Source organism: Manis pentadactyla, chromosome 15 (assembly GCF_030020395.1).
Source record: "Manis pentadactyla isolate mManPen7 chromosome 15, mManPen7.hap1, whole genome shotgun sequence".
Classification (NCBI taxonomy): domain Eukaryota; kingdom Metazoa; phylum Chordata; class Mammalia; order Pholidota; family Manidae; genus Manis; species Manis pentadactyla.
Window position 1 is genome coordinate 10,604,120 of NC_080033.1, and position 24,255 is coordinate 10,628,374.

A 24,255-nucleotide genomic window follows, 5' to 3' on the forward strand; every position below is an offset into this window, starting at 1 on the left:
ATACGTGTTGTTCCTCTCCTAGATCTGACTGCCCCTGCCTGAAACCCCCCTGCCCGCAGCCCACTCCCAGACACTGACCTGCAGGGACCATGCTCTCCTCCATAGTACTCCCCTCTCCCTCTAGGGCCCACCCAACACCTGTTACTCCAGCCCCACCCACCTTCACCTGGAGCCCCTTCTCTGCCTGAGCCCGCTCCTATTCTCATCTGTAATCCACCTCACTTGTGAACCCACCCTCCTTCCTTCTGCTACGCCCTACTCCATTCTCCCACCCAGCCACTCTGTTTGTCCTTGGGCCCCAGCCATGACTTTTGACCACTGACCTTGGGCCTAAGCCCTGCGCATCCAGCTTTGGGCCTGGACCACATCTTGAGCCCTCCCTGCCTTGAGCTCCCCAGGTCTGAGCTCTTCCAGCCCAGGCTGACATTGGCCTCACCACTGTCTTTCTGTCTATCCTGATTTCTCTGGGTCTATCTTTTTTCCTCTTTCTGTTTTTCTGTTGGTCTTTCTTCTTTTTTCCACTTCTCTGCCTCCCTCCGGTTATCTCTGTGTCCCTTTTTTCCTCTCCGTTGGCCTTCCTGTTTCAGTGTCTCTCCATTTGCCTCTCGTCTCTTTTTCCATTCGCTCCTTTTCTGTTTGTCTCCTCCCTCTCACCTCCATGTGTTTCACTTTGGCACTGTTTCCCCTTCCCTGTCTCTTTCTCTTTATCCCTGACTTTGTGTCCCCTTCACCCACAGCCCTTGGGACCGTGTCGCTGTGAGCCCGGCTTCCTCGGACGTGCCTGTGACCTGCACCTGTGGGAGAACCAGGGGGCTGGTTGGTGGCACAATGTGAGTGCCGGGGACCCTGCCTTTCCTGCTCGCATTGGGGCAGCTGGTGCCTTCTTGTTCCCGCCAGGGCTGCTGGCCATTTTTGGAGGTGAGCAGATGTGGTGTACGTCTTGGGTCTGGAAGCCTGGCAGCCTGTGGTCAGGGCTCGAGACCCTCTACTCCTATATAGGCCAGGACCTCAACAGTGCCCTGGGTGACCTCGTCCTGTACAACTTCTCTGCCAACACCTGGGAACGCTGGGACCTGAGTCCTGCCCCGGTATGGACCCCACTTCTGCCCTGCCTGGAGGCAACCATATACTCTGTCAGACCCAGCTGACGTCTCGCCATACTCCCCCATCCTGGTGCTTGATACAGGAGCACCCACTCCTCCCACTTCTGCATTCCTTCCTTGGGTTCTTGGGTTTCTTTTGTATTCCTTTCTCTCCCTTTCTGTGTGTCTCACGTCTCTCTGGGTCCCTATCTTGATCTTGTCTCTGACTCTTGGTTTTCTGCTTTCTTGGTGCCTGTGTCTCCTCTCTATGTTTCCATCTCTATGCTTTTTTTCTATCATTTCTCCTCTTCCTGCTTACCTGTCTCCCCCTCTCTTTTCTCTCTGTCTCACCTCTGTTGTGTTGCTCTCTCTTTTCTCTCTGTGTATCTCTGTCTTTTCCTTTGTCTCTGTCTTTCTCTGTCTCTTCATCTTCCTTTGCCTCGGCATCCTCTATGTTTGGCCTCTATGTGTCGCCATCTGTCTCCCTCTCCATCTCTGTGTCTTTGTCTCCTCACAGGCTGCCCGTCATTCCCATGTGGCTGTGGCCTGGGCTGGCTCCCTGGTGCTGATGGGCGGTGAGCTGGCCGATGGCTCCCTCACCAGTGATGTGTGGGCCTTCAGCCCACTGGGCGGGGGCCGCTGGGAGCTCCTGGCAGCACCTGCCTCTAGCAGCTCAGGGCCACCAGGCCTGGCAGGTCATGCAGCCGCCCTAGTGGATGACTTCTGGCTCTATGTGTCTGGTGGCCGCACTCAGCATGACCTCTTCTCCTCTGGCCTCTTCCGTTTCCGCCTTGATGTTACCAGTGGGGGCTACTGGGAGCAGGTGATTCCCGCAGGTGGGCGGCCCCCTGCTGCCACCGGCCACTCCATGGTGTTTCATGCCCCCTCCCGCACCCTGCTGGTTCATGGTGGACACCGGCCCTCCACTGCCCGGTGAGTGACCTGTCCCACAACCCTACCTTGCAGGGCCAGGCCTGGCCCAACACCCTGGGCCTTGAGTCTTTAGTTTTTTGAGTCTTGGGTTTTTGTCCACAGATGGGCTCCCACAGCCATTCAGCCACTGCTTCCTTCCTCCCTTCATTCATTCAGTCACTCATTCATTCAATCTCTTGGTAACTTGATTCTCCACACACTCCCGCCCATCTATCCATTCAACCAACCCCTACTTGGTGCCCAGCCCTGGCTAGATTTTGCAGAGAACCCAGAAATGAGTCAAACCTGGGTCCTGCCCATGGTAAACTTCTAATTCTGAGGGGACAGAACCCAGTCACAGCCAGTCTCAACCCTGGGTGATCACACAACTCTTAGGAGCCCAGATGGGGGAGAGAGACCCTTGCTTCCCTGACCACTCTTCCTTTCCTCCCTCATAGATTCTCTGTGCGGGTTAATTCCACTGAGCTCTTCCATGTGGATCGGCGCATGTGGATGACCCTGAAGGGCCGGGATGGGCTTCAGGGCCCAAGGGAGCGAGCCTTCCACACGGCCAGTGTCCTAGGCAACTACATGGTGGTCTACGGTGAGGAGGCTCCCCAGTGCTACCTGCCTGCCAGGGGCCTAGCCAACCCCAAGCTGAGACTCCCTGCATAGGTATCCCCTCTCCCCCAGGGTTGCCAGCTGTCCTCCTTTCCTCCTTTCCCAGGGGGCAACGTGCATACCCATTACCAGGAGGAAAAGTGTTATGAGGACGGGATCTTCTTCTACCACCTGGGCTGCCATCAGTGGGTATCGGGGGCTGAGCTTGCCCCGCCAGGAACCCCGGAGGGTGAGAGGCCCCTCTGTTTCCCCGAGGGGCTCCTGACAGTCACAGTTCTTCCCACAGTGAATCTGGGCTTTGGGCAGGAGTCACCCTGATCCCTGTTGGGGTGAGCCAGACATTATGTTGGAGCAATCCTGTGCTCGGGACAGGACTGGGGCATTGTTGCTATGGAGATGAGAGGCAGTTACAGCAGCCTCAGATCTAGGTTCCAGTCCAGGTTTGCCAGTTTCCAGCTGCCCCAGGAACTTCCTACAAAGAAGTGATTTTTTTCAAGGTTACATAGTAGGCAAGTGGCAGAACCAGGATGGCTGGTCCCAAATAACGTCTGTACAAAAGTCATCATTTACTCTGCTTGTGCCTCAACTTCTCCCTCTGTAAAATGGGGATTATAACAACACTTAAGCCATTGGGCTCTTGTGAGAGTACACTGAGATGGCACGTGAACAGGGGAGACAGCCTATAAGGGCTCAACGCGTTGTCTTCCCAACAGCAGCAAGGCATCTTATTTTCAGGGGTCACGCAGGCTGGAAGGGTTTCCTTGGGCAGGTAGGGTTGAAGGAGGAGCTAGGACACTAGGCTGAGGTGTAGGAGACAGGGGTAGTCCTCTGGGCAGGGGAGCCATGAAGGTGGGAGGGAGGTGGGGAGGCTCTCATGTCCTGGTGGGCGCTCTGTGTTCTCCTAGGCCGAGCAGCACCCCCCAGTGGTCGGTACTCACATGTGGCGGCTGTGCTTGGTGGCAGTGTCCTCTTGGTGGCTGGGGGGTACAGTGGCCGGCCCCGCGGGGACTTGATGGCCTACAAGGTGCCTCCCTTTGTGTTCCAGGCGCCTGCTCCGGATGTGAGCACTGGGGTGATAGGGAGAGGGTGGCTGGTGGGGAGGTCGTATGGTTTCCATGGATGAGGGAGAAAGCTGGGTGGTCCTGGGAGAAAGAAGGGGTCTCTAGGGCTATGAGAGGAGGGGTGTCAGTTCCCAGGTCCACAGGAGGAGGAATGGGGGTCCTTGGGGCTCCCTGGGGAGGAGTTGATGGGAGTCTTCCAGGTGCTGAGCAGTCAGGGTTCCCTGGGATAATCAAAGTGAGTGGCGATGTGGGAACAGGTCCCAGGTCTGAGGAGCCCCCTCCTCCGCTTCCCTACAGTACCACCTGGACTACTGCTCCATGTACACGGACCACAGCGTCTGCTCCCGGGACCCTGAATGCAGCTGGTGTCAGGGAGCCTGCCAAGCTGCACTGCCTCCTGGGACTCCCTCAGGGGCTGTGAGTGACTGTCCTGGCATTTAGGCCCCTAGCACAGACACCCAGCCCTAGCGTCTCTCTCTGCCTGAACTGAGTAGAGGGACTTTCCCTAACTTGAGAGACTTGTTTTCACGCCTGAGATCAGCATTCCTGATTCCTGACTGCTGAGAACCTTTGGCACCCTCCTTGATCCTTTTGAACTTATGATCCTGTCCCTGGTTCGTGCAGCCGCTGTCCTCTTGATGTTACTTATTTCAACCTGGCTTTCAATTCCGACCCCTTCTGCCTCAAGACTCCTGAATACACAGCCCCTTCCAGGTCCCTGAAGCCCTGGTGGGCAGTAATCCCTGTCCCTTCCTCGCCCTACAGTGTCCAGCTGCCAGCTGCCTGGGCCTGGGACGCCTTCTGGGTGACTGCCAGGCCTGCTTGGCCTTCAGCAGCTCCGCGGCTCCTCCCCGGGGGCCTGGTGCCCTGGGCTGGTGCGTGCACAACGAGAGCTGCCTCCCTCGGCCTGGTGAGTGTCCAGTGGCAATGTGGGAGGGGGTGCTGCCGCACTCACCTTACCTGCATCTCTCATCCCCCTGTCCTCACAGAGCAGGCCCGCTGCCGAGGGGAGCAGATATCAGGCACTGTGGGCTGGTGGGGGCCTGCACCTGTCTTCGTCACATCCCTGGAGGCCTGTGTCACCCAGAGCTTCCTGCCTGGCCTGCACCTGCTCACCTTCCAGCAGCCACCCAATGCCTCCCAGCCCGACAAGGTGGGGAGCCAGGGGTGGGGCCCACTATGGAGTATTGAAAGGCCTGGTCTGAGGGTTTTCGTTTTTCAAATGATCTTTTTCACTCTGTGTTTACCCCATAAGTCTTTACATTCAGGGGTCTGATTTTCCTTATCAACTTAAAAAACACTTTTTAAAATTCTGGTAAAATACACATAACATAAAGTTTACCATTAGATATTTACAGTGTCGTGCAACTATCACCACTATCTAGCTCTAGAACATTTTCATTACCCCAAAAGGAAACCCTGGATCCATTAAGTAATTGCTCTCCATTCCCCTGTCCCCCAGCACTGACAACCAGTAACCTTTCCTGTCTCTGCATTTGCCACCTCTGGATATGTCACATAAATGAATCATATAATATATGGCCTTTTGTATGTGGCTTCCTTCACTTAGCATATTTTCAAGGCACATCTATTCTGTAGCATGAGTCAGAACTTCATTCCTTTTTATGGCCGGATAATATTGCATTGTATGGCTATGCTACATCCATTCATCAGCTGACAACACATTTGGGTTGTTTGCACCTCTTGGCTGTTGTGAATAATGCTTCTATGAACATTCATGAGCAAGTTTTTGTTTGAACACCTATTTTCTTTCCTAATTGAGGTATAATTGACATACAACATTATACTGGTTTCCAGTGTATGAGATAATGATTTGATATTTGTATAGATTGTAACCAACACCTAGTTTCAACTCTTTTGAGTAAGTATCTAGGAGTGGAATTGCTGGGTCATATGGCAATTCCATGTTTAACCTGAGGAACCCCCAAACTGTTTTCCACAGTGGCTCCTTACTGATTTTTAAAATAGGCAATATAGTCACATGGTTCAAAGTTCACAACAATGTAAAAAGTTGATGAAAAGTCCCATCTACCTACTCCCCACCACCCGCCTCAGTGTAGGAAGCTGCCCCAGCATCCTCCCAACTCAGGACCACCCTAATTCTCCCCAGAAGATCCATGATCCATTTGGATTTCTTTTATACTCTTCCAGAATGTACCTATTCAAATTTGAGTAAATGTGACATTTAATTACTTTTCTTTCTTGCACAAAAAATAATACACTATCCGCACTGTGCTACCAACTTAGGAAACATCCTTTTTTTTTTCTACAGCTTCACAATATTCCATATATATTCTAACATCATAGTGCTTACTAATGACTTAGTGCTTGAACATGGCTTATTCTACTCTTTCGCAATTACAAAAACACATACTAGCAATAAGTCATGTAGTATGTCTGTCACTTTGAATGTTGGATCTGGACTTTTTTTACTTACATAGTGGTTTATTTTATAACAGAGGACATGATACATAGGGTGAAATCCAGAGGGTCCTGAGCACAGGTGCTTCTGTCCCTGTGGAGCTGGGGCATGACCCCTTCCTGATCTAACCTGGAAGTTCTCCAAAGCCCGTAGTCAAAGGGTTTTTTTTTCTTTTTTTGGATCTGGATTTTTAAGAGCTTAGGTGGAAAGGTGGGGTGTTGGGAAAGGTCTGGGGTCCTGGAGTTTAATGAGACAGGTGATTAATGAGCAGGGGCTGGGATACTGTTGTCTGTTGTCTGGGTTGTTCCCCAGAGTGACCCTGGGTTAGCCACCTCCCCTCTGGCCCTAATCTCAATCTGTCACTCAGTAAAATAGGGAGGGAGGTTGGGTTACCTCAACTTTTCTGGCTCTGTTGTGGCCTGAGGGGTGTGGAGACTGGGGTCATGCAGTGGCACTCACATATACCCCATCCTTGGCTGGCATAGGTCTTGATTGTCCGCAGTACAACCATCACCCTGACACCCAGCCCAGAGACTGACGTGTCTCTGGTCTACCGAGGCTTCATCCACCCTCTGCTGCCGGGAGGGCCTGGTGGGCCAGGGGCCGAGGATGTGGCCGTATGGGCCCGGGCCCAGCGCCTACATGTCCTGGCTCGGATGGCCCGTGGCCCCGACACAGAGAACATGGTGAGAGTGCCTGGGACATTCAAGGGGCTGTTTATGGTAAATATGTGTGTTGCAGAGGAGGACTGGGGAGAAAGAGACTGGGATGGATCCTTAGTGGAGAGAGGGCCCTGGGGTTTTAGTTGTGAATAGAATTTAGGAATTTTGAAGGTGGGAAGTCTGAGCTACCAAGTCAAACTATCCTGAGGAGGAGGTGGGTCGCTGGGAGGTTTGGGGAACACTTGGGGTCTAAGGAACTCTGAGGCCCACCTCCTCTTTCCAGGAGGAGGTGGGTATGAGGTGGGTTTGGGGCTCTCAGAGGTTTGAGGGATTTAGGGAGGTGGAAAATTCTGAGGCCCCTCTCTGTCCTTTGCCCCTACTCCAGGAGGAGGTGGGGCGCTGGGTGGCTCAACAGGAGAAGGAGACGAGGCGGCTGCAGCGCCCAGGGTCTGCTCGCCTCTTCCCGCTGCCTGGCCGTAGCCACAAGTATGCAGTGGAGATCCGGGGCCAGCTCAATGGCTCTGCAGGCCCTGGACACAGCGAGCTCACCCTGTTGTGGGACCGGACTGGCGTGCCGGGTGGAAGCGTGAGTACCCAGGCTCCGGCCTCAGATCTTCCGGGCTTTCTGAACCCCAGGTCACAAACTCTAGCTCCCTTGATTCTTGAACCCTGCGCCTTATCTTAAACCCTCCAGATCCCAACCTCTGACACCCAGACTCTGACCTGATCTCATATTCTGACCCTCACCTGCCTTCATCTCTGACTCCTGCTGACCTGACCCCTCTCACCCTGACTTCTGTCTTCCATACTTTGGCCTCTAATCTCTATAGAGTCTCTTATGTCCTGATCCCCTTTTGTCTGCTGATGCCCTAAATCCTGAGTTTCTATGCACCTGAGTTCTCAACCTTGTCTCCAAATGCTTAAAGCTCCAAACTCTGACCCCTACCCTAAACCTCGACTCCTGACCCTCTACTTGGAGTGTGGACCCCTGACCTCATATGACTATGTCCCCCAGGAGATCTCTTTCTTCTTCCTGGAGCCCTACCGCTCATCGGCCTGTGCCTCCTACTCCTCCTGCCTGGGCTGCTTGGCGGACCAGGGCTGCGGCTGGTGCCTGACCAGCTCCACCTGCCACCTGCGCCAGAGCGGGGCCCACTGTGGGGACAGCAGGGCCGACGGGTCCCTGTTGGTACTGGTGCCTGCCCTCTGCCCACTCTGTGAGGAGCATCGCGACTGCCATGCCTGCACCCAGGTGCCCGCCAGGCCGTAGAGGGAAAGTGGAGTCGGAGGCAGCCAAAGCAGGCAACTAGGAAAGGAGAAGGGCTGCCCAGAGCTGACGTGGGCAGCCAAGGAGCCCCTTGGGTGGTGGTGGTGGAGATAGCCGGGGCCATTGTCCTTGATCTGTAGGAGAGAGCCAGGGGGCGGGCTGCAGGGCAGCGGGAATGTAGAGGGGCTTCTGGCAGTCAGGACTCTCCCTGTTGTGGGGTCCAGGAAACCCAAGTCAGCATCCCTTCACTAGAAGGGCATTTATTGGCCCCGGCACCGGAGTTCAGGAATGGGTCTTTAGGCCTGCTAGCTCCGGCGGTTCAAAACGTGAAGTCTGGCATCCACCTCCCTCCGTTCCACATCTGTATTTTCCCTGGAGGTTCACTCCTTGAGAGTAGAAGGGAGCTACAAGGGCAGTAGACTCTCATACCCCCACTTAACCACTCTTATCCCAAGTGGAAAGAGAACACCTTTCCGTCCCCACTCCACCCTCAGCCCCCAGTTCAATGGAGGTCCCAGACGCACATTTCATTGTCTCTGGTTGAGTCTCCTGCCGACTCCAGGACCAATCAATGAGGCTGGGGATGGTGTGGCCCCTCGCCCACCTCCGGATCCCAAGGATTGAACCAGCCCAACCGGGACCACACAGAAGGGTGCTCTTGGACCAAAAGGGAGTGGGTGCTGAGCAGGCAGAACCCATGGATGTTGTTGGCTGCAGGGGTAGGGGTGTTGTTGGAGAGGCAGGCAACTGGGGAGGGAGGTGGGCTTGGAAGGTGGTCTGTGGGGCAGGCAAGGGAGGCAGGTGCTTGTTGAGCCAGTGGTGGGACTGGAGGCACTGGGGGCCCAAGGGAGAGGGCTAAGCTGGGCTCCCACTCCCACTCTGAACCCCCAGGATGCCTTCTGTGAGTGGCATCAGAGCACCAGCCGAAAGGGGGATGCAGCATGCAGCCGGCGGGGCAGGAGTCGGGGCGCCCTGAAGAGCCCAGAGGAGTGTCCCCCACTCTGCAGCCAGTGAGCCCCATTGGGCCCAGTGGGAATGGGGCTTGTGGGGGTGAGTGGGGCTGGGCTGTGGCGTGACCCTGTGCCCTCTCCCCGCCCCCAGGCGCCTGACCTGTGATGACTGCCTGGCTAACTCTAGCCAATGCGCCTGGTGCCAGTCCACCCACACTTGCTTCCTGTTCGCCGCCTACCTGGCCCGGTACCCGCATGGGGGCTGCCGTGGCTGGGATGACAGGTGCGTGCATCTGGGTGGCAGGGCTCACTGGAAGGGAGGGTGGAGGTCGGGGAGGGCTCAGACCCGAGCACCTGTCGCCCTGCAGTGTGCACTCAGAGCCCCGGTGCCGGAGCTGCGACCGCTTCCTGACCTGCCACGAGTGTCTGCAAAGCCACGAGTGTGGCTGGTGTGGCAATGAGGACAACCCCACATTGGGCCGGTGAGGCGGGAATGTGGGGGCTGGGCGGCAGAGTGTGCGGCCCTCCGCCCACCCTAATTCTAATGTCTCTGTCTTCTGCCCTCCCCTCTCCCTTTCCTCTCTCCCTGTCACCTTATCTCTGTCTTTGTCTCCCTCCTGTTTTTTAACATCTTTTTGTCTGACTTCTCTGGATTTCTCTCTATCTCATTCCATTTCTCCTGTCTCTTTCCATATTTCATACTTCCATTGCTCTTTGATTGGCCTCCCTTCTCCCTGTCATGGTTTTACCTACCGTCTCTGTTTCTTATTTTATCATCTCTCCGGCCCCCTCCCCACTCACTGCTACACTTCTTCAATCTCCCGCCCCCAGGTGCCTCCAGGGAGATTTCTCAGGGCCCCTGGGTGGGGGTAACTGCTCCCTGTGGGTGGGGGAGGGCCTGGGGTTGTCCGTGGCCCTCCCTGCCCGCTGGGCATATGCCCGCTGTCCAGACGTGGATGAGTGTCGCCTGGGCCTGGCTCGGTGCCACCTGCGGGCCACCTGCCTGAACACTCCCCTCAGCTATGAGTGTCACTGCCAGCGGGGCTACCAGGGCGATGGCATCACCTACTGCAATCGCACGTGAGTGGGGCGAGGGTTTCCATGGAGATGTGGCCCCAGGGCCTGGGGCCTGTGGAGATAGTGCGAGGAGATCAGTGCTGGGATGCCTCCTGTGGAAGCAGTATTCCTGGCGAGGCCGGGATTTTTACCTTGTTACCTGGGCCCTCATTAGAGTGACAGGGTCCCCAGTAGTGTAACACTGGTTACTGTGGAGATGGGTCACCCATTGACTGCGGGCCGTAGGCTTCAGCATTGCCATGGGGATGGAGGAGGACCAAGTTGAAAGGGGTTTTCACAGAGAACAGATCACCAGGAGTGATACACCGTTGCTATAGAGACAGGAGTGAGCATGTGCAATGTGTTCCCTTGGAGACAGGACCACCCATGTGGTCTGGGCCAGTGGAATAGGCAGTCGCTTGTGATGAGGTTGCCATGGAAATAATGGGTGAAGTAGGGGTGGATGCCCACCCAGCCCCATGCCTGCTGTGGCCCCTCAGGTGCCTGGAGGACTGTGGCCATGGTGTGTGCAGCGGTCCCCCCGATTTCACCTGCGTGTGTGACCTGGGCTGGACATCCGACCTGCCCTTGCCCACACCTGCCCCAGGCCCCCCTGCCCCCCGCTGCTCCCGGGACTGTGGCTGCAGCTTCCATAGTCACTGCCGCAAGCGGGGGCCTGGCTTTTGTGATGAGTGCCAAGGTGAGTGGCCCTCGCCCTGAACCTCTGGGACGGGCCTCAGGGAAGCCTCCCTGGGGCTCCAGGTTCCTTTTCTCTGTGCTGGCTTCTTTGTCCCCTTACCCATTGCCTGTTCCTGACCCTAGACGGGTCTCAGTGCCCCCCACCTCTTTGGCAGGGCCTCAGTCCCCCTTATGGGATTCACTCTTCCTCCCCAACCTAGGCCTTGCTCACCCTCCTTTGAAACAGCCTTGTGGGGTCAGGGATCAGCTGAACCAGTTGCTTGGGCCCCTTCCACACTCGCCCCTGACTGTGTCCTGCCTGCTGGGGCCTCCACAGACTGGACGTGGGGGGAGCACTGTGAACGGTGTCGGCCTGGAAGCTTCGGCAATGCCACAGGCTCAGGTGGCTGCCGGCCCTGCCAGTGCAATGGGCATGGGGACCCGCGCCGTGGCCACTGTGACAACCTCAGCGGGCTCTGCTTCTGCCAGGACCACACTGAGGGTACCCACTGCCAGCTCTGCTCCCCTGGCTACTATGGGGACCCCCGGTGAGCCAGGGGCCGGCCAGGCAGGGCAGGGTGGGGTTAAGGATGGGATGGGCTGGGGCAGGACTCGTCTGACACTGGCTCTCCTCCATCTCCCCAGGGCTGGTGGCTCCTGCTTCCAGGAGTGTGGGGGTCGTGCTCTTCTCACCAACGTGTCCTCTGTGGCACTGGGCTCACGTCGGGTCGGGGGGCTGCTGCCTCCAGGTGGCGGGGCAGTGAGAGCCGGGCCAGGCCTGTCCTATTGTGTGTGGGTTGTCTCAGCCACTGAGGTGCTACAGCCCTGTGCCCCTGGGACCCTCTGTCCCCCGCTCACCCTCACCTTCTCCCCCGACAGCAGTACCCCCTGCACGGTGAGCACTGAGGGCACCAGAGTCCAGGCCCATGTCTCCCCTACCCAATCTGAACCCTCAGACAGACCCTGACCCCCACATCCCTGTTTCTTTATCCTTCAGACCCTAAACTCTATTTCTCACCTTTCATTCCTAAGCTCACAGACCCTCCCATTTCCCAGATCACCTCCTATTTCCTAGACTCCCAGTTCCCCAGTCCCTAATCTGGGCCTGATAGATATTAGTATCTGGTGTGCTAACTCTGATTGATTGGTTCTGGCTGCCAGGAGTTGTGTTGAGAGATACCGAGTGAGAGTGCCTGATTGATTAGCCATGTCTGCTGTGAACACAGGAAGGGAAATGGTGGCCTCCATGCCACAGTTTGACAGTCTGCCCAGGAGGTTCAAATAGCCTGTCCATCTCAGATTGCTTTCTCCTCTTGAGCTCCTCCTCCTCCCAGACCCCAAGTGTCCCTCTTACTCATCTTTGTCATCTCCTGATCCTCGACTCTGCACCCTTCCAGCTGAGCTACGTTCTGGCTTTTGATGGATTCCCGCGCTTCCTAGACACTGGTGTCGTCCAGTCGGATCGTAGCCTCATTGCTGCCTTCTGCGGCCAGCGGCGGGACAGGCCTCTCACTGTGCAGGCTTTGTCTGGTATGGGAACTGGGGGAAGTGGAACCTCTGTCTTGGGCTGTGTATCCCTGACTCCTGCACCTTACCACCAGAAGTGGGCTCAAGACCCAGCCCAACACTGCCACTGACTTGCTGGGTGATGCATTCCCTTGGGCCGCCCTGGGCCTTAATGTCTACAGTTGAGGAAAATGGCATTGCACTGGCTGGGCTGCCTCTGCACAGAAGGGCCAAGTGGGACATGTCTTTGGGACACACAGAATGTGGCTGTTGTAAGGGCCCCTGAGCATCCCTTCAGCCTGGCAGTTCTCACCCACAGGGGTTTTGCCCCTTGAGGCATTGGCTGTGTCTGATTGTCATGACTGTGGTGCCAAAGGCATTTCATGCGTGAGGCCAGAGATGTTGCTCTGCATTGTGCAGTGCACAGGACAGCCCCCACAACCAAGGATTACCAGGTTCCATTCCATCAGCAGTACTGAGAGGTTGAGAAACCTGGCTTAGTCTATTGGAGATGTGCTAGAAATAACTGGTCACCCATGGCAGTTAAAGGACCTGAGTTTGGAAATGCTTCTCTTCATGTTGTAAATCAGTGTGGCTCCAAAGCTAGGAGCCAGGGCAGAGCTGTAGTTGGCCTGCTGGAGATTGCACAGTCCCAGAGCCTTCATAGCAAGCAAGTAGAACTGAGGGGCCCTCTATTCTTCTCACTCAGTAAATGTTTCCTGAGCCTCAGTGAGCTGGGCCTGAGGATGCTGGAGATGCGTCAGTAAACAGGGACACAGGCATTGCCTTCATGGATTCAAAGCGGGACAAACAGCCGTGGATAACTTATACTCAGAATAGTGACACCTTTGCTAAGGACAAGAGGAAATGGAAAGGAGCAGGCCCCTGGCAGGTCTGGGGCATTGGGAAGGGCTTCTTTGCAAAGGTGAAATTCCACCTGGGGCCTGAAGCGGGAGGTGCGGGTGAGGGCAATTGCTCCAGACTGAGGAACAGCTGATGCCTAGGCCCTGAGACCTGGAAGGGGGCTGGAGAAGTCTTGTGGATGTTTGGGGTCCTTCCCTTTTTATAGTATACCTTTCTTGAGGCATCTTTTACATAATTATTCATTCCTACTCCCCCCTCCAAGTCCCCCCACTAATGTGCTTTCTAAGGAGTCTGGGTTTTATGTAAGAGCAGTAGGGAGCTGTAGAGGGTCTGGAGCTTGCCAGGGGCACAATCAGATTCAAGTTTTTAAAAGATTGCTTGGGCTGCCGTGAAAGGCAGAATGTAGGCGAGCGAGATGGGTGCTGGTGTCCAGTCCAGGTGGCTGAGGAGATAGCAAGCAGCGGGTGAATATGAGAGAGAGTTAAGCTTTCAAAAAACCCACAGAACTTGATGGGTTGGACGAGGAGGATGTACACCTGGCAGTGACTGGGTCATCAGAGTGCCTTGCCACCCTGCTCAACTACCCTGGGTTTTCCAAAACCTGGGGTGGAACAGTGCCTCAGAGCATGGCCTTCTCCCCCGACAGGGCTTCTGGTGCTGCACTGGGAGGCCAATGGCTCCTCGTCCTGGGGCTTTAATGCCTCCGTGGGCTCTGCCCGCTGCGGATCAGGGGGCCCTGGTAGCTGCCCTGTCCCCCAGGAGTGTGTACCCCAGGATGGGGCTGCAGGTGCTGGACTCTGCCGATGTCCCCAGGGATGGGCTGGCCCACACTGTCGCATGGCTCTGTGTCCTGAGAACTGTAATGCCCACACTGGGGCAGGCACTTGTAACCAGGTACAGGTGGGACAGGGCACACCAGGTGGGACGGGTGGTGATGAGAGCTCCTCCTGAGCCTCCTTGTGCTGTCCCCCAGAGCCTGGGCGTGTGCATCTGTGCCGAGGGCTTTGGGGGCCCCGACTGTGCCACAAAGCTGGACGGTGGGCAGCTGGTCTGGGAGACCCTCATGGACAGCCGACTCTCAGCTGTGAGTTGTAAATGCCACTCTTCAGGGAGGTGCCACTCAGCCCGCCTCCTGGAATGTTCTCCCCACACCACTCCTGGGACAAACCCCCAGACCTACACTCCAGCCTGACACTGTAATGACCTTAGCTTGACCCCTCATATATCCCATCCCCACCCGCAGGACACTGCTAGTCGCTTCCTGCACCGCCTGGGACACATCATGGTGGAGGGACCTGATGCTACCTTGTGGATGTTTGGGGGCCTAGGCCTGCCCCAGGGGCTGTTGGGAAACCTGTACAGGTGAGGACTGCCCTGGGGACATAGGATACCTGAATGGGAGAAGGTCCCCTCAGGGGATGCTGAAATGTTTGTCACTGAAGAGTTCCCTCGGGGATGCAGAAAGACCTGTACAGGTGAAGGATACCCCAAATGATGCTGGGATGCTTGTCACACAGGAGGCTCACTTCAGGGACTGAGATGCTTATTTGGGCGGTGCTACTCCAGGGGATGGGAAGATGATTATCATAGGAGGGTCAGTGTAGGCGATGTTGGGATCCCTGTGGGTGGTCACTCCAACAGGTGCTGGGATGACAATAGTGAGGCTGCTTTTTTGCATCTCGGCCCCAGGTACTCAGTGAGTGAGCGGCGGTGGACACAGATGCTGGCGGGAGCTGAGGACGGGGGCCCTGGCCCCTCACCCCGCTCCTTCCACGCAGCCGCCTATGTGCCCGCTGGCCGTGGGGCCATGTACCTGCTGGGGGGCCTTACAGCCACGGGTGTCACCCGAGACTTCTGGGTCCTCAATCTTACCACCCTGCAGTGGCGGCAGGAGAAGGTGAGCCTCTCTCCTTCCCAGCCTCCCGGCTCTAGCAAACACGGCCAGAGCAGCTCCTGCCAGCTTTCTGCCAGCTTTGCCCCCCTGAGGAAGTGGCTTCCTCCCTGGGCTCCAGCCCAAGTCCCAGAATTGAGTTTCTTTGGCCATCCTGGGTCCCATTTTATTCCCAGGCCAATCCCTGGCCAAGAGGCTGGGACGCTGTTGGCCCGGCTGGGAATCAGCCCACTGTGGAGCAGGTGCCGCTAGACCCACACAGCGGGAGTGAGAGCAGAGGAGCAAGGGCTTCCCAAAGGAATGCCAGGCTGCTCCTACCTGAAGAAGTGGCGCAGAAATGGCGAAATGTCTGCCTCGCTTCTGCTGGGACCATGGCTGAGTGGAAGGCCTGGGGTCTGCCCAGCCCTGGGCGGCTCGCTGCCTCCTCAGCGATTCAAGGGGGATGTGGGGAGGTCCGAGTCTTGCTTCCACTCACAAACAACCCCTGACCTCCTGTGCCCTCCATCCCAGGCCCCTCAGGCTCTGGAGCTGCCAGCCGTTGCTGGGCACACCCTTACTGCCCGCCGAGGCCTGTCTCTGCTCCTCGTGGGTGGTTACTCTCCTGAAAATGGCTTCAACCAGCAGCTGCTCGAGTACCAGCTGGCGACTGGCACCTGGGTGTCTGGAGCCCAGAGTGGAACACCCCCCACAGGTGGGGCTGGGAACGGGAAGGGCACTGTACCTTTGACCTCATTGTCTAGGGCTAGGAATAGGCTCTGTCCACTCCTGTACTCTGGCCACTGCCCCCCGTCCTGTATTGTCGCCTTGTCTTACCCCTGGCCCCCACCCAGAGTCCCAGAATACCAACCCTGGAGAAGCTCAGTTTCTCTGTTTATGCCTCTCAGACTCTGTGACAAGCCCCCCATATCCTGCCCAGTGTCAGTGGGCCACAACTCCCTCTCCTGGGCCCAGGTCACCCCCTCAGGTCTCCTTTCTCTCTCTCTCCTGCTGCTCTCTGATCACTGCCCCCCAGCCATTCTGGTCACCCTGTGTCCCTCTTCTCTGTCCCACAGTCTCTAATGGCTGTCATTTAGAACTGAAGGAGAGGAAGAGCTTGAGATGGGCTCCTAGGTCTCTGGCCTCAGGGCCTGGTCAAGTGGTGGTGTCTTGACAAGGGGAGCCCAGGAAGGTGGGGGCCATTCCTGATCACCGACCCTTCCCCAGCTCTGCACATCCATCCCCCCAGGTCTCTATGGTCATTCTGCGGTGTACCACGAGGCCACTGACTCTCTCTATGTGTTTGGGGGTTTCCGCTTCCACGTGGAGCTGGCGGCCCCATCCCCCGAGCTCTACTCCCTGCACTGTCCTGATCGCACCTGGAGCCTGCTAGCCCCTTCTCAGGGGGCAAAGGTCAGGAAAGGAGGTCCAGATAGCTGGCTGGAGGGAATGGGAGTGAGGGGCCCTCTTTCTCAGTGCCCAGGAACTGGCTGGGCTCTGGATTCCTACTCCCCCTCTTTTCTAGGCCCCTAAACTGAACTGTGGCACCCCAGGGCTCCCCTTTTTTCATCCCTTACTTGGAGGAAAGAATCCTAGACCAGGAGGTCAGAGGCCTCGGTTCTGGCCTGCTGTTGGTGTGGCCCCAGCAGGCCCTTCCCCTGCCTGGCTTCCTCGCTCTTCCTGCCTTCAAGGCCAAGGAGACACCGTATATGAGGGAGACCGTGAACCCTGAGATGTGCTGGCTAGAGACAATTGCGTTTTCCATGTACAAACATATTTGCAGTCCCTTCTTGGGGCTGGACTATGAGGGAGGCAGGAGGAAGAGATGCCCCAGGATTCCCCCAGCCTGGCTGGTGAGGTCACGTGAGAAATGAGGGGTTTCCTCTCAAGTTGTCTCGGCTAGGTTCCTGGGGAACAGCTCAGGGTGTGGGAGCCCTTGGGTCCTTCTGGGGAATGACAGAGGCTCCATGGAAGAAGGAACTGAAGTTTGGGGAAGGTTAGAATTGGGTGGACTAGTGGGGGCTGGGGTGTGGGGAGATTCAGGGTGGTGGGTGGCTGAGAGGGAGTGGCAAAGGGACTGTGGGCTCTGACAGGCCATCCTGCCTCTCGTCTCCCCAACAGCCCCACCCCCGGCTTTTCCATGCCGCAGCACTGCTAGGAGATGCCATGGTGGTCCTTGGGGGGCGCTCAGACCCTGATGAATTCAGCAGCGACGTTCTGCTCTACCAGGTCAACTGCAACGCCTGGCTCCTCCCTGACCTCACCCGTGAGTCCATTGCTGTCCCTGGGAGCCCCGGGGGCATCCACAGGAGTTGCTTGGGTCCCTTCAGACTTACTGGCTAAACTGCTGACCCCTCCACGTTATCTAACTCCCACACAGATACGCCTTTCTTCCTTTACTTTCTTAGAAAAGTTGATTCTTTATTCTGATTATAAAAGTAATAGTATTCATTATATGTCATTTGTGAAATAGGAAGAAAAATATCCGCCATAATTTCATTCTCTAGAGAGGAATATTATGGGCAGGGTGTTTCCTCCCAGTCTGCTGTTCGTGGGGCAGAAAGAGCTTGTTCTTGCCTTTTTATTTCACTTGACATTGTAAGTGACTGTGTGTCTGTCTGGGCCTGTCACCTTTCCTTTTTCCTTCTTTCTCTGACCCTCTCTGTTTCCCATGTTCTCTTAATCTTTTACTCTGTGACTCTTTTTTTTTCTTTTTTTGAGGATTCAAAAAATTGAGGTGAAATTCACACAACAAAATTAACCACCGTAAAATGAACAATCCAGGTGCATTTAGCACTTCTGCAACACTGTGCAACCACAATGTTGTGCGATTTCTATTTGGTTCCAAAACACTTGTCTCTATTCTTGTTCTACTCTTTCTGTCCCTTTTTTCTGTTTGTGTATCTCTTCCCCTTTTGTCTTGCTACCTGTGTCTGAATGTTGTGCCCTATTTGGCCTTATCTAATCTATCTTCCCTGTTTTCCTGTGTCTGTCTCTGCTCTGCTTAGACTGTCTCCCAGCTTGGTGACCCTTTCTGACTGACATCTTTCTGTAGGTCTCTTTCCCAAGATCCTCTCTTGCAGGCTGTCTCTTCCTCTCTGTTTCTCTCTCTCTTGCTTGCTTTCGCTCTCTCAGTGTTCTGTCTCTCCCCAGGTTCGGCCTCTGTGGGGCCCCCGATGGAGGAGTCTGTAGCACATGCTGTGGCGGCAGTAGGAGGACGCCTGTACATCTCTGGGGGCTTTGGGGGAGTGGCCTTGGGCCGCCTGATGGCCCTGACCCTGCCCCCTGCCCCCTGCCGCCTGCTGCCCTCACCTGAAGCTTGTAACCAGTCTGGGGCCTGCACCTGGTGCCATGGAGCCTGCTTGTCTGGGGACCAGGCCCACGGGTAACCCCAGTGACTGACAGCGCGTGGGTGCCCAGCAGAAGGGGTTATGTGCTAGGCCAGGTCAGGGGGAGGCCCCAGGAGGGTACTGTCTGGATGGGATACCAGCTTACATGGGCAAATGGGCAGCTCGTCAAAGGCAGGGTGGGCTGGGGAACTTGCGGATGGGTAGCACTGCTTGTGGGCTGGGGTTATCATCCAAGCATGCTTCCTGGATCCAAAGTGGGCCCTAAATGACCAGTAGCCTTTAGACTAGCAAAGGTTCAGAAGTGGGGCTGTGCCTGGTGTATGTTAGAGACCGCCTGTGTTGTGGGAGAATGAGAGTGGAAAGGTGAGTGGGGTCAGCCCAGAAAGGGCTTCTGGTGCCCGGGATCGGCACTGGGCTCCATCCAGGCCCCCAGACTTCTCATCTGTAGTTCAGGAATCCAGGCATCTCAGGAAGCTGGAAGTGCTGCCCTCGCTGTAGTACAATTGGCTACAGTTACCCTGAGCTGGTACAAGGCTTCTAACGGGCTTTAACTGTCCCATTAAAGGGCTTACCAGGTTTACTACAGAAACATTAAAGGATTTGATTTACGGGGTAGCCCCCCAGACTCCTCTAGGGGTATTATGCCCTCTGCTTTTCTAAAATATGGAAAGTTCTGAAACACGTGCTCCTTCAAGGATTTTGGGTGAGAGATCTGGGACCGCTGCTGTGGGTGATGGGAGCCAGGAGGGTTTGAGAGCAGAGGGCATTTGGGCCTGGGCAAAAGCCCCTGGGACTTTTGGGAGGGAGGGAGTTGTGAGGGGAGGCTGTGGGTGGAGACCAGGTAGGAGTCTGAGTGTGAGGAAGAGGCTGAAGTGGGCAAAGAGCTGCTGGGTGGAGAGGAGGGGATGGCCTTGGTGGCTGGAGGGGCAGAAGGATGAGGGGTGTTGTCCAGTGTCTCTGGCTTGGGTTAAGATGGGTGTGGGACAATCACTGAGCAGGGTGGGGGGAGCAGGTTTGTGGGACCTGTGCTGAGACCAGTTTGGGCTGCATTTGGGAGTCTGCAGACAATGTCCAGGAGGCACCAGGCAAAGGTGAGGGCGGGAGGAGGAAGGATGGGACCTGGCCAAGAGTGATGAGCCAGGCCTTATGCTTCCCCAGTCTGGGCTGTGGGGTGCCCCCCTGCTCCCCAATGCCTCAGTTGCCTGAGGAATGTCGACGTCTCCGGACCTGCAGTGAGTGCCTGGCCCGCCATCCCCGGACCCTGCAGCCTGGAGATGGCGAGGTGAATAGTGGGGGACCAGGAAGTGGGTACAGGAACTGCGGAGCTCTTCTGCTAGGATTGAGTGGGAAGAGCTGGGGCAGGAGGGATGCTGCAGGCCTCGTGAACCCCACCGAGCCCGTATTCCCTTGCCAGGCATCTGCCCCCCGCTGTAAGTGGTGTACCAACTGCCCAGAGGGTGCCTGCATTGGGCGCAATGGGTCGTGCACGTCGGAGAATGACTGTCGGATCAACCAGAGAGAGGTCTTCTGGGCTGGGAACTGCTCAGAAGCCGTGTGCGGGGCTGCCGACTGTGAGCAGTGCACGCGGGAGGGCAAGTGCATGTGGACTCGGCAGTTCAAGAGGACAGGTGAGTGTCTAGGCATGGTTCCTGGGTCTGGGGGCCTGGACTCCTGGGTCCGAGCAAGGGAGCGGCTGGGGCCTTTTTTGAGGGAGGAGGAGGGGAGGGGCCTGGGGACCAGGCGTGTGAGCAGCTTCTAATCCCTGTGCCGCTGGCCCCAGGGGAGACCCGCCGCATCCTCTCAGTGCAGCCCACCTATGACTGGACGTGCTTCAGCCATTCTCTACTGAATGTATCCCCAATGCCAGTGGAATCATCGCCCCCACTGCCATGTCCCACCCCCTGTCACCTCCTGCCCAACTGCACCTCCTGCCTGGACTCCAAGGGTGCAGATGGGGGCTGGCAGCACTGTGTCTGGAGCAGCAGCCTCCAACAGGTACTGCACCAAACCGGGTGTCCGGGTGGCCCTCCTCTGACCCATACCAACCCTCTTCCCCTCCTTCTCCATTCCTCTAGCCCTGGTCCCACGACTGTGCTTCCTCTCTCCTCCGCTTTCTCTTCTCACCCCATAACATCTCTCTCCTCCCTCCCCCCTCCTTGCCTGTCTCATTTTCTTGCTGCACTTCTCTGCCACCCACCAGCCTGGCAGCCCCTCTGTCTCTCCACTTCTTGTTCATGCTCTCTCCACTCCATCCCATGTCTTTTAATATTGCCTCCCCTTCCCTTCCAAACCTTTTTCTCTCTCTGCTTTTGTAACTTTGCGTTTTAAGAAACAGAAACCCACTTGAGCTGATTTTACTGTACGGAGCTGGGGGTATTTGATGTAACGTGAGGGCGGGAAGTACCGCTGGCCCATCCTTGGTCCACAAGGCCTCCAGTCTCAGCTGTTGCCCCGCGCACCTCCTGCCTCCAGTTTTTTCAGCTCGATCATCAACACACACGGCCTCAGGTGGCATCCCTTGACCCTTAGTCTGTGACTTCCTAGTTCCAGAGACCACAGTTACCTTTGTGGTCTTCGGTTAGCTCACGTTCTCAAGGAGAGACTTCAGCTCAGCTCACGAGTTAGGTGTCCAGCCTTGGTCCAGTGAGACATGGCCAGGGAGGGGTAGGAGCACATGGTCCTGACATGGCGATTGAGACCCACCCCTTGTCTATGGCCGTGAGGTGGAGAGGTAATTTCTGAAGGTGGGCATGGTCTGGGAGGCGTTGTGTGTGCCAGGGACAGTCTGCCCTTGACTGCCCGGTACAGTCTGTTCCAAAGATGCATCTGCCCAGCATGATGTAGCCATCCCAGTGGCAGACCCAAGGCATTCATCCCCACAATCCCATGTCATTGGGAGATGAGGAAGATTGACCTCCTTCTGTCCCATCTGGAAGCAGTGTCACTGGGCCAGAGTTCTGAGTCTCTGATTCTCACTGATGGCCACTCCTCATCCTCCTTTATTGTGCAAGACTATTGAGATGTACCTACTAACCATCTCACAATCCACGAGCCTCTCACATAAAACAGGTATGATATCAGTAGATTCCATCAGGTGTTTTCCTGGCAATTCCATTCACTTCCAACACTATCTACCTGGAGTTAGCGTCAGATGCCACAGGTTCAAGGGCTCAGTCCCACGAGACTGCCCCCACTTCAGACACCAGTCACAAATCCAGGCCACCCGTACTTCTGACTGGCCCCCTATAAATCAGGGGTTCCCACCTCACCCTCTGCAGGTTCAGTAATTTGCTAGAAGGGCTCACAGAACTGAGAGAAACATGTACTTACTAATACCAGTTCATCATAAAGGATATGGCTCAGTCAGCCAGATGGAAGATAAGAATAGGGCAGGAGATGGGGGTGGGCAGAGCCTCCCCTGCCCTGTCGGGGCTGGCCACCCTCCCAACCTGGAGCTCTCATCTGTCAAGAGTTTTAACAGTTCACTCTCCACACCTACCCCAGGTGGGTGGGTGGGGCTGGAATCACTGGTCTTTCTGGAGACCCCTCCCCACAGCATCTCATTAACATAAACTCAGGTGTGAAAGCCATGCCTTAATGAATAACAAAATGCGTTCCCATCACTCAGGATATCCCTAGCCTTTTAGTAGCTCTGTGCCAGGAACAATATGTTCTTGTGTTACCCCAAACCATCCCACAGGCAGGTCGTACAAATTAAAGGTATTTGGGGCATAGAGCAGTGCCTGCTCTTCAGTAAAAACTCAGTAGGGCCCCAGGTTCCACTCCCCTGTAGGAGTCACGCCTAGAGGGTCACCACAGTGGGGTGGGAGGGTGTGCCCCTAGGGGGCTGTCAGTGTGAGCCTGCTGTCAGTCTCTAACAGGCGGAGGCCTCTCATCCTTGAGCCTTGGGTCCTTCTAGTGATACGCATTCTCCCCAAATACTGAGATTCCCATTATTGTCCTTGTGGGGATTCCAGGGAGCAGAAGGCAAAACCAGAGCGCCTGTTGGCACACCTGCTCCTCCAAACCCTCTGTGTCTGCCAGGCTTTCCTGGCATCTCAGGAGGGAGGCAGGAGGGAGTGGAGCCTCCGATGAATGGGGGACAGAATTGATGCTGCCCATGAACTTGAGAGCACTTCTGCCAGATCTCATTTCTGTGAAATCTCCTAGGTTTAAAGTGTTGGCTCAGGCTTTTTAAAACCACCATGGCACAGATCTAACAAAACAAATGTACAGGCCAGATCCCTGATGATTTGGCTCAAGGGCAGCCATATTTTGGCCATCCAGCATTGTTCTTTTGAATGACTTTGGCTTCAGAGGCTGGTGTGGACAACTGAGTACTCTCTTCCCTGGCTGGCTGGCTTCTTTCATCCCTCCCTCCACTAAATTCTCTATTGAGCATCTTCCTCATGCCAGGCTCTTTGGTACAGAAGAGCTTGGGCCCTGCTCTCGGCACCTGCATTCATGCATCTCTTCCTGGAACACAGGACGTGCAGCTCATGGTGTTGGGCAGCAGCGAATTTGGCCACGAGGGGGACACAGCAGAAAGCACTGTGCCGAGACTTGGGCCTCTCTCTGCCCCCTCCCAGATTGTCCTGCCATCTGCCAAGGGGTGCATTCAATTTAGATCTGGAAGCCTCGCCTGGCAGAGAATTTGGCTCTGGCAGTTAAGGAAGGCTGAGCTCTTTGGCAGCTGTAACCCTCTGTGGGCCCCAGTTACCAAGGCATGTTATATAGTCAGGGTAGCTTGGTCACTTTGCTTTGTCCTGAGTGCTTTCAGATAGCCAACCCAGACTAATCGCTTGACTTCACTTAAGCCCAAGCAGTAAATAAAATGCTCTTACACATGGAGGTAAGTTCCCAAGAGTCTGAACCTTGGTGTGCACCTCGTCTGGGTCCCGGGACGTGATCAATGGTGGCCTGGAAAGCTGCCTCTCCCCCTGTCTTTGGGTCTGTGGTCTGCATCTCTGCTTCCTTCTGCATCTGCGCTTTTCCTGCCTCTCTGCTCTCTTTCTCTGCTGTCCTTTGCTCATCCACGAGGCCCTGCCAGCCCTGATTTCCACGATCTTCTAGTTTCAAGGACGTTCCTAACCTGACTTCCAGGCTGGACTTCTAGTTACAACTGCTTGAGAGGAAGAATGTGATTACCTCGGCTGGTGTCCACTTTGGTCCACCAGCTGTGGCCAGGGAGGGACGAGAGCTCCAAGAAGGGGATGCAGCCCAGGAACATAACCCAGATGTGTCTGCTTGACTCTCTTTCTCTTCCTTTCTTGCCCCACTCCTGCCCCATTTCCCGTTTTTCTTCCCATGCAGTGTCTGAGCCCCTCCTACCTGCCTCTGCGATGTATGGCTGGAGGCTGTGGGCGGCTGCTCCGTGGGCCCGAGAGCTGCTCCCTGGGCTGTGCTCAGGCAACCCAGTGTGCCCTGTGTCTGCGGCGCCCCCACTGTGGCTGGTGTGCCTGGGGGGGCCAGGATGGGGGTGGCCGCTGCCTGGAGGGTGGACTCAGTGGCCCCCGTGATGGTGAGATGGGTTTGAGAGTGGGCTGACCCTTAGCTGGGTCTGGTAGAGAACATGGGGTGCTTGGGGCTGTTCTAGGGGGGAGCTCAGGGGAAGCAGGGGCAGGGCCTGGGTGGTTGGGGTGGTGCAGAGGCGCCCCAGGTGAAGCCCCATCTCCACGTGCCAGGGCTGACATGTGGACGACCTGGGGCTTCCTGGGCCTTCCTGTCCTGCCCCCCTGAGGACGAGTGTTCCAATGGGCACCACGACTGCAACGATACACAGGACTGCCGTGACCGGCCACGTGGCTACGAGTGCAGCTGCAAGGCGGGCTACACCATGGACAAGTGGGCTGCAGGCCAGGCGGGTGGGCGGGCTTGGGGTGGCGCCCAGGCGGACTGGGCACATGGGCAGCAGTACAGGGTGAGGCATGTGCCAG

General features: G+C 56.2%; 1 protein-coding gene across 9 annotated transcripts in view; it reads left to right on the plus strand.

Annotated features, from left to right (window-relative positions):
- Positions 1-24,255, plus strand: part of MEGF8 (multiple EGF like domains 8) — a 37,480-nt gene that overhangs the window by 6,433 nt on the left and 6,792 nt on the right. For all 9 annotated transcript variants that reach the window (XR_008994225.1, XM_057493594.1, XM_057493595.1 and 6 more), the window contains 33 exons: positions 738-918; positions 1,000-1,088; positions 1,600-2,015; positions 2,453-2,598; positions 2,722-2,844; positions 3,521-3,675; positions 3,974-4,093; positions 4,442-4,586; positions 4,666-4,829; positions 6,605-6,805; positions 7,167-7,367; positions 7,797-8,033; positions 8,940-9,058; positions 9,150-9,281; positions 9,367-9,480; positions 9,830-10,078; positions 10,555-10,754; positions 11,070-11,280; positions 11,378-11,627; positions 12,130-12,262; positions 13,749-13,996; positions 14,076-14,186; positions 14,346-14,464; positions 14,792-14,999; positions 15,504-15,684; positions 16,219-16,382; positions 17,091-17,235; positions 18,123-18,354; positions 19,478-19,601; positions 19,734-19,947; positions 20,100-20,314; positions 23,633-23,840; positions 24,004-24,163. Coding sequence is in view for 8 of the 9 variants with exons in the window: in XM_057493594.1 (XP_057349577.1) it covers positions 738-918; positions 1,000-1,088; positions 1,600-2,015; positions 2,453-2,598; positions 2,722-2,844; positions 3,521-3,675; positions 3,974-4,093; positions 4,442-4,586; positions 4,666-4,829; positions 6,605-6,805; positions 7,167-7,367; positions 7,797-8,033; positions 8,940-9,058; positions 9,150-9,281; positions 9,367-9,480; positions 9,830-10,078; positions 10,555-10,754; positions 11,070-11,280; positions 11,378-11,627; positions 12,130-12,262; positions 13,749-13,996; positions 14,076-14,186; positions 14,346-14,464; positions 14,792-14,999; positions 15,504-15,684; positions 16,219-16,382; positions 17,091-17,235; positions 18,123-18,354; positions 19,478-19,601; positions 19,734-19,947; positions 20,100-20,314; positions 23,633-23,840; positions 24,004-24,163 (5,915 nt within the window). In the remaining variant the exon portion in view is untranslated. The remainder of the gene's footprint in view (positions 1-737; positions 919-999; positions 1,089-1,599; positions 2,016-2,452; positions 2,599-2,721; positions 2,845-3,520; positions 3,676-3,973; positions 4,094-4,441; positions 4,587-4,665; positions 4,830-6,604; positions 6,806-7,166; positions 7,368-7,796; positions 8,034-8,939; positions 9,059-9,149; positions 9,282-9,366; positions 9,481-9,829; positions 10,079-10,554; positions 10,755-11,069; positions 11,281-11,377; positions 11,628-12,129; positions 12,263-13,748; positions 13,997-14,075; positions 14,187-14,345; positions 14,465-14,791; positions 15,000-15,503; positions 15,685-16,218; positions 16,383-17,090; positions 17,236-18,122; positions 18,355-19,477; positions 19,602-19,733; positions 19,948-20,099; positions 20,315-23,632; positions 23,841-24,003; positions 24,164-24,255) is intronic.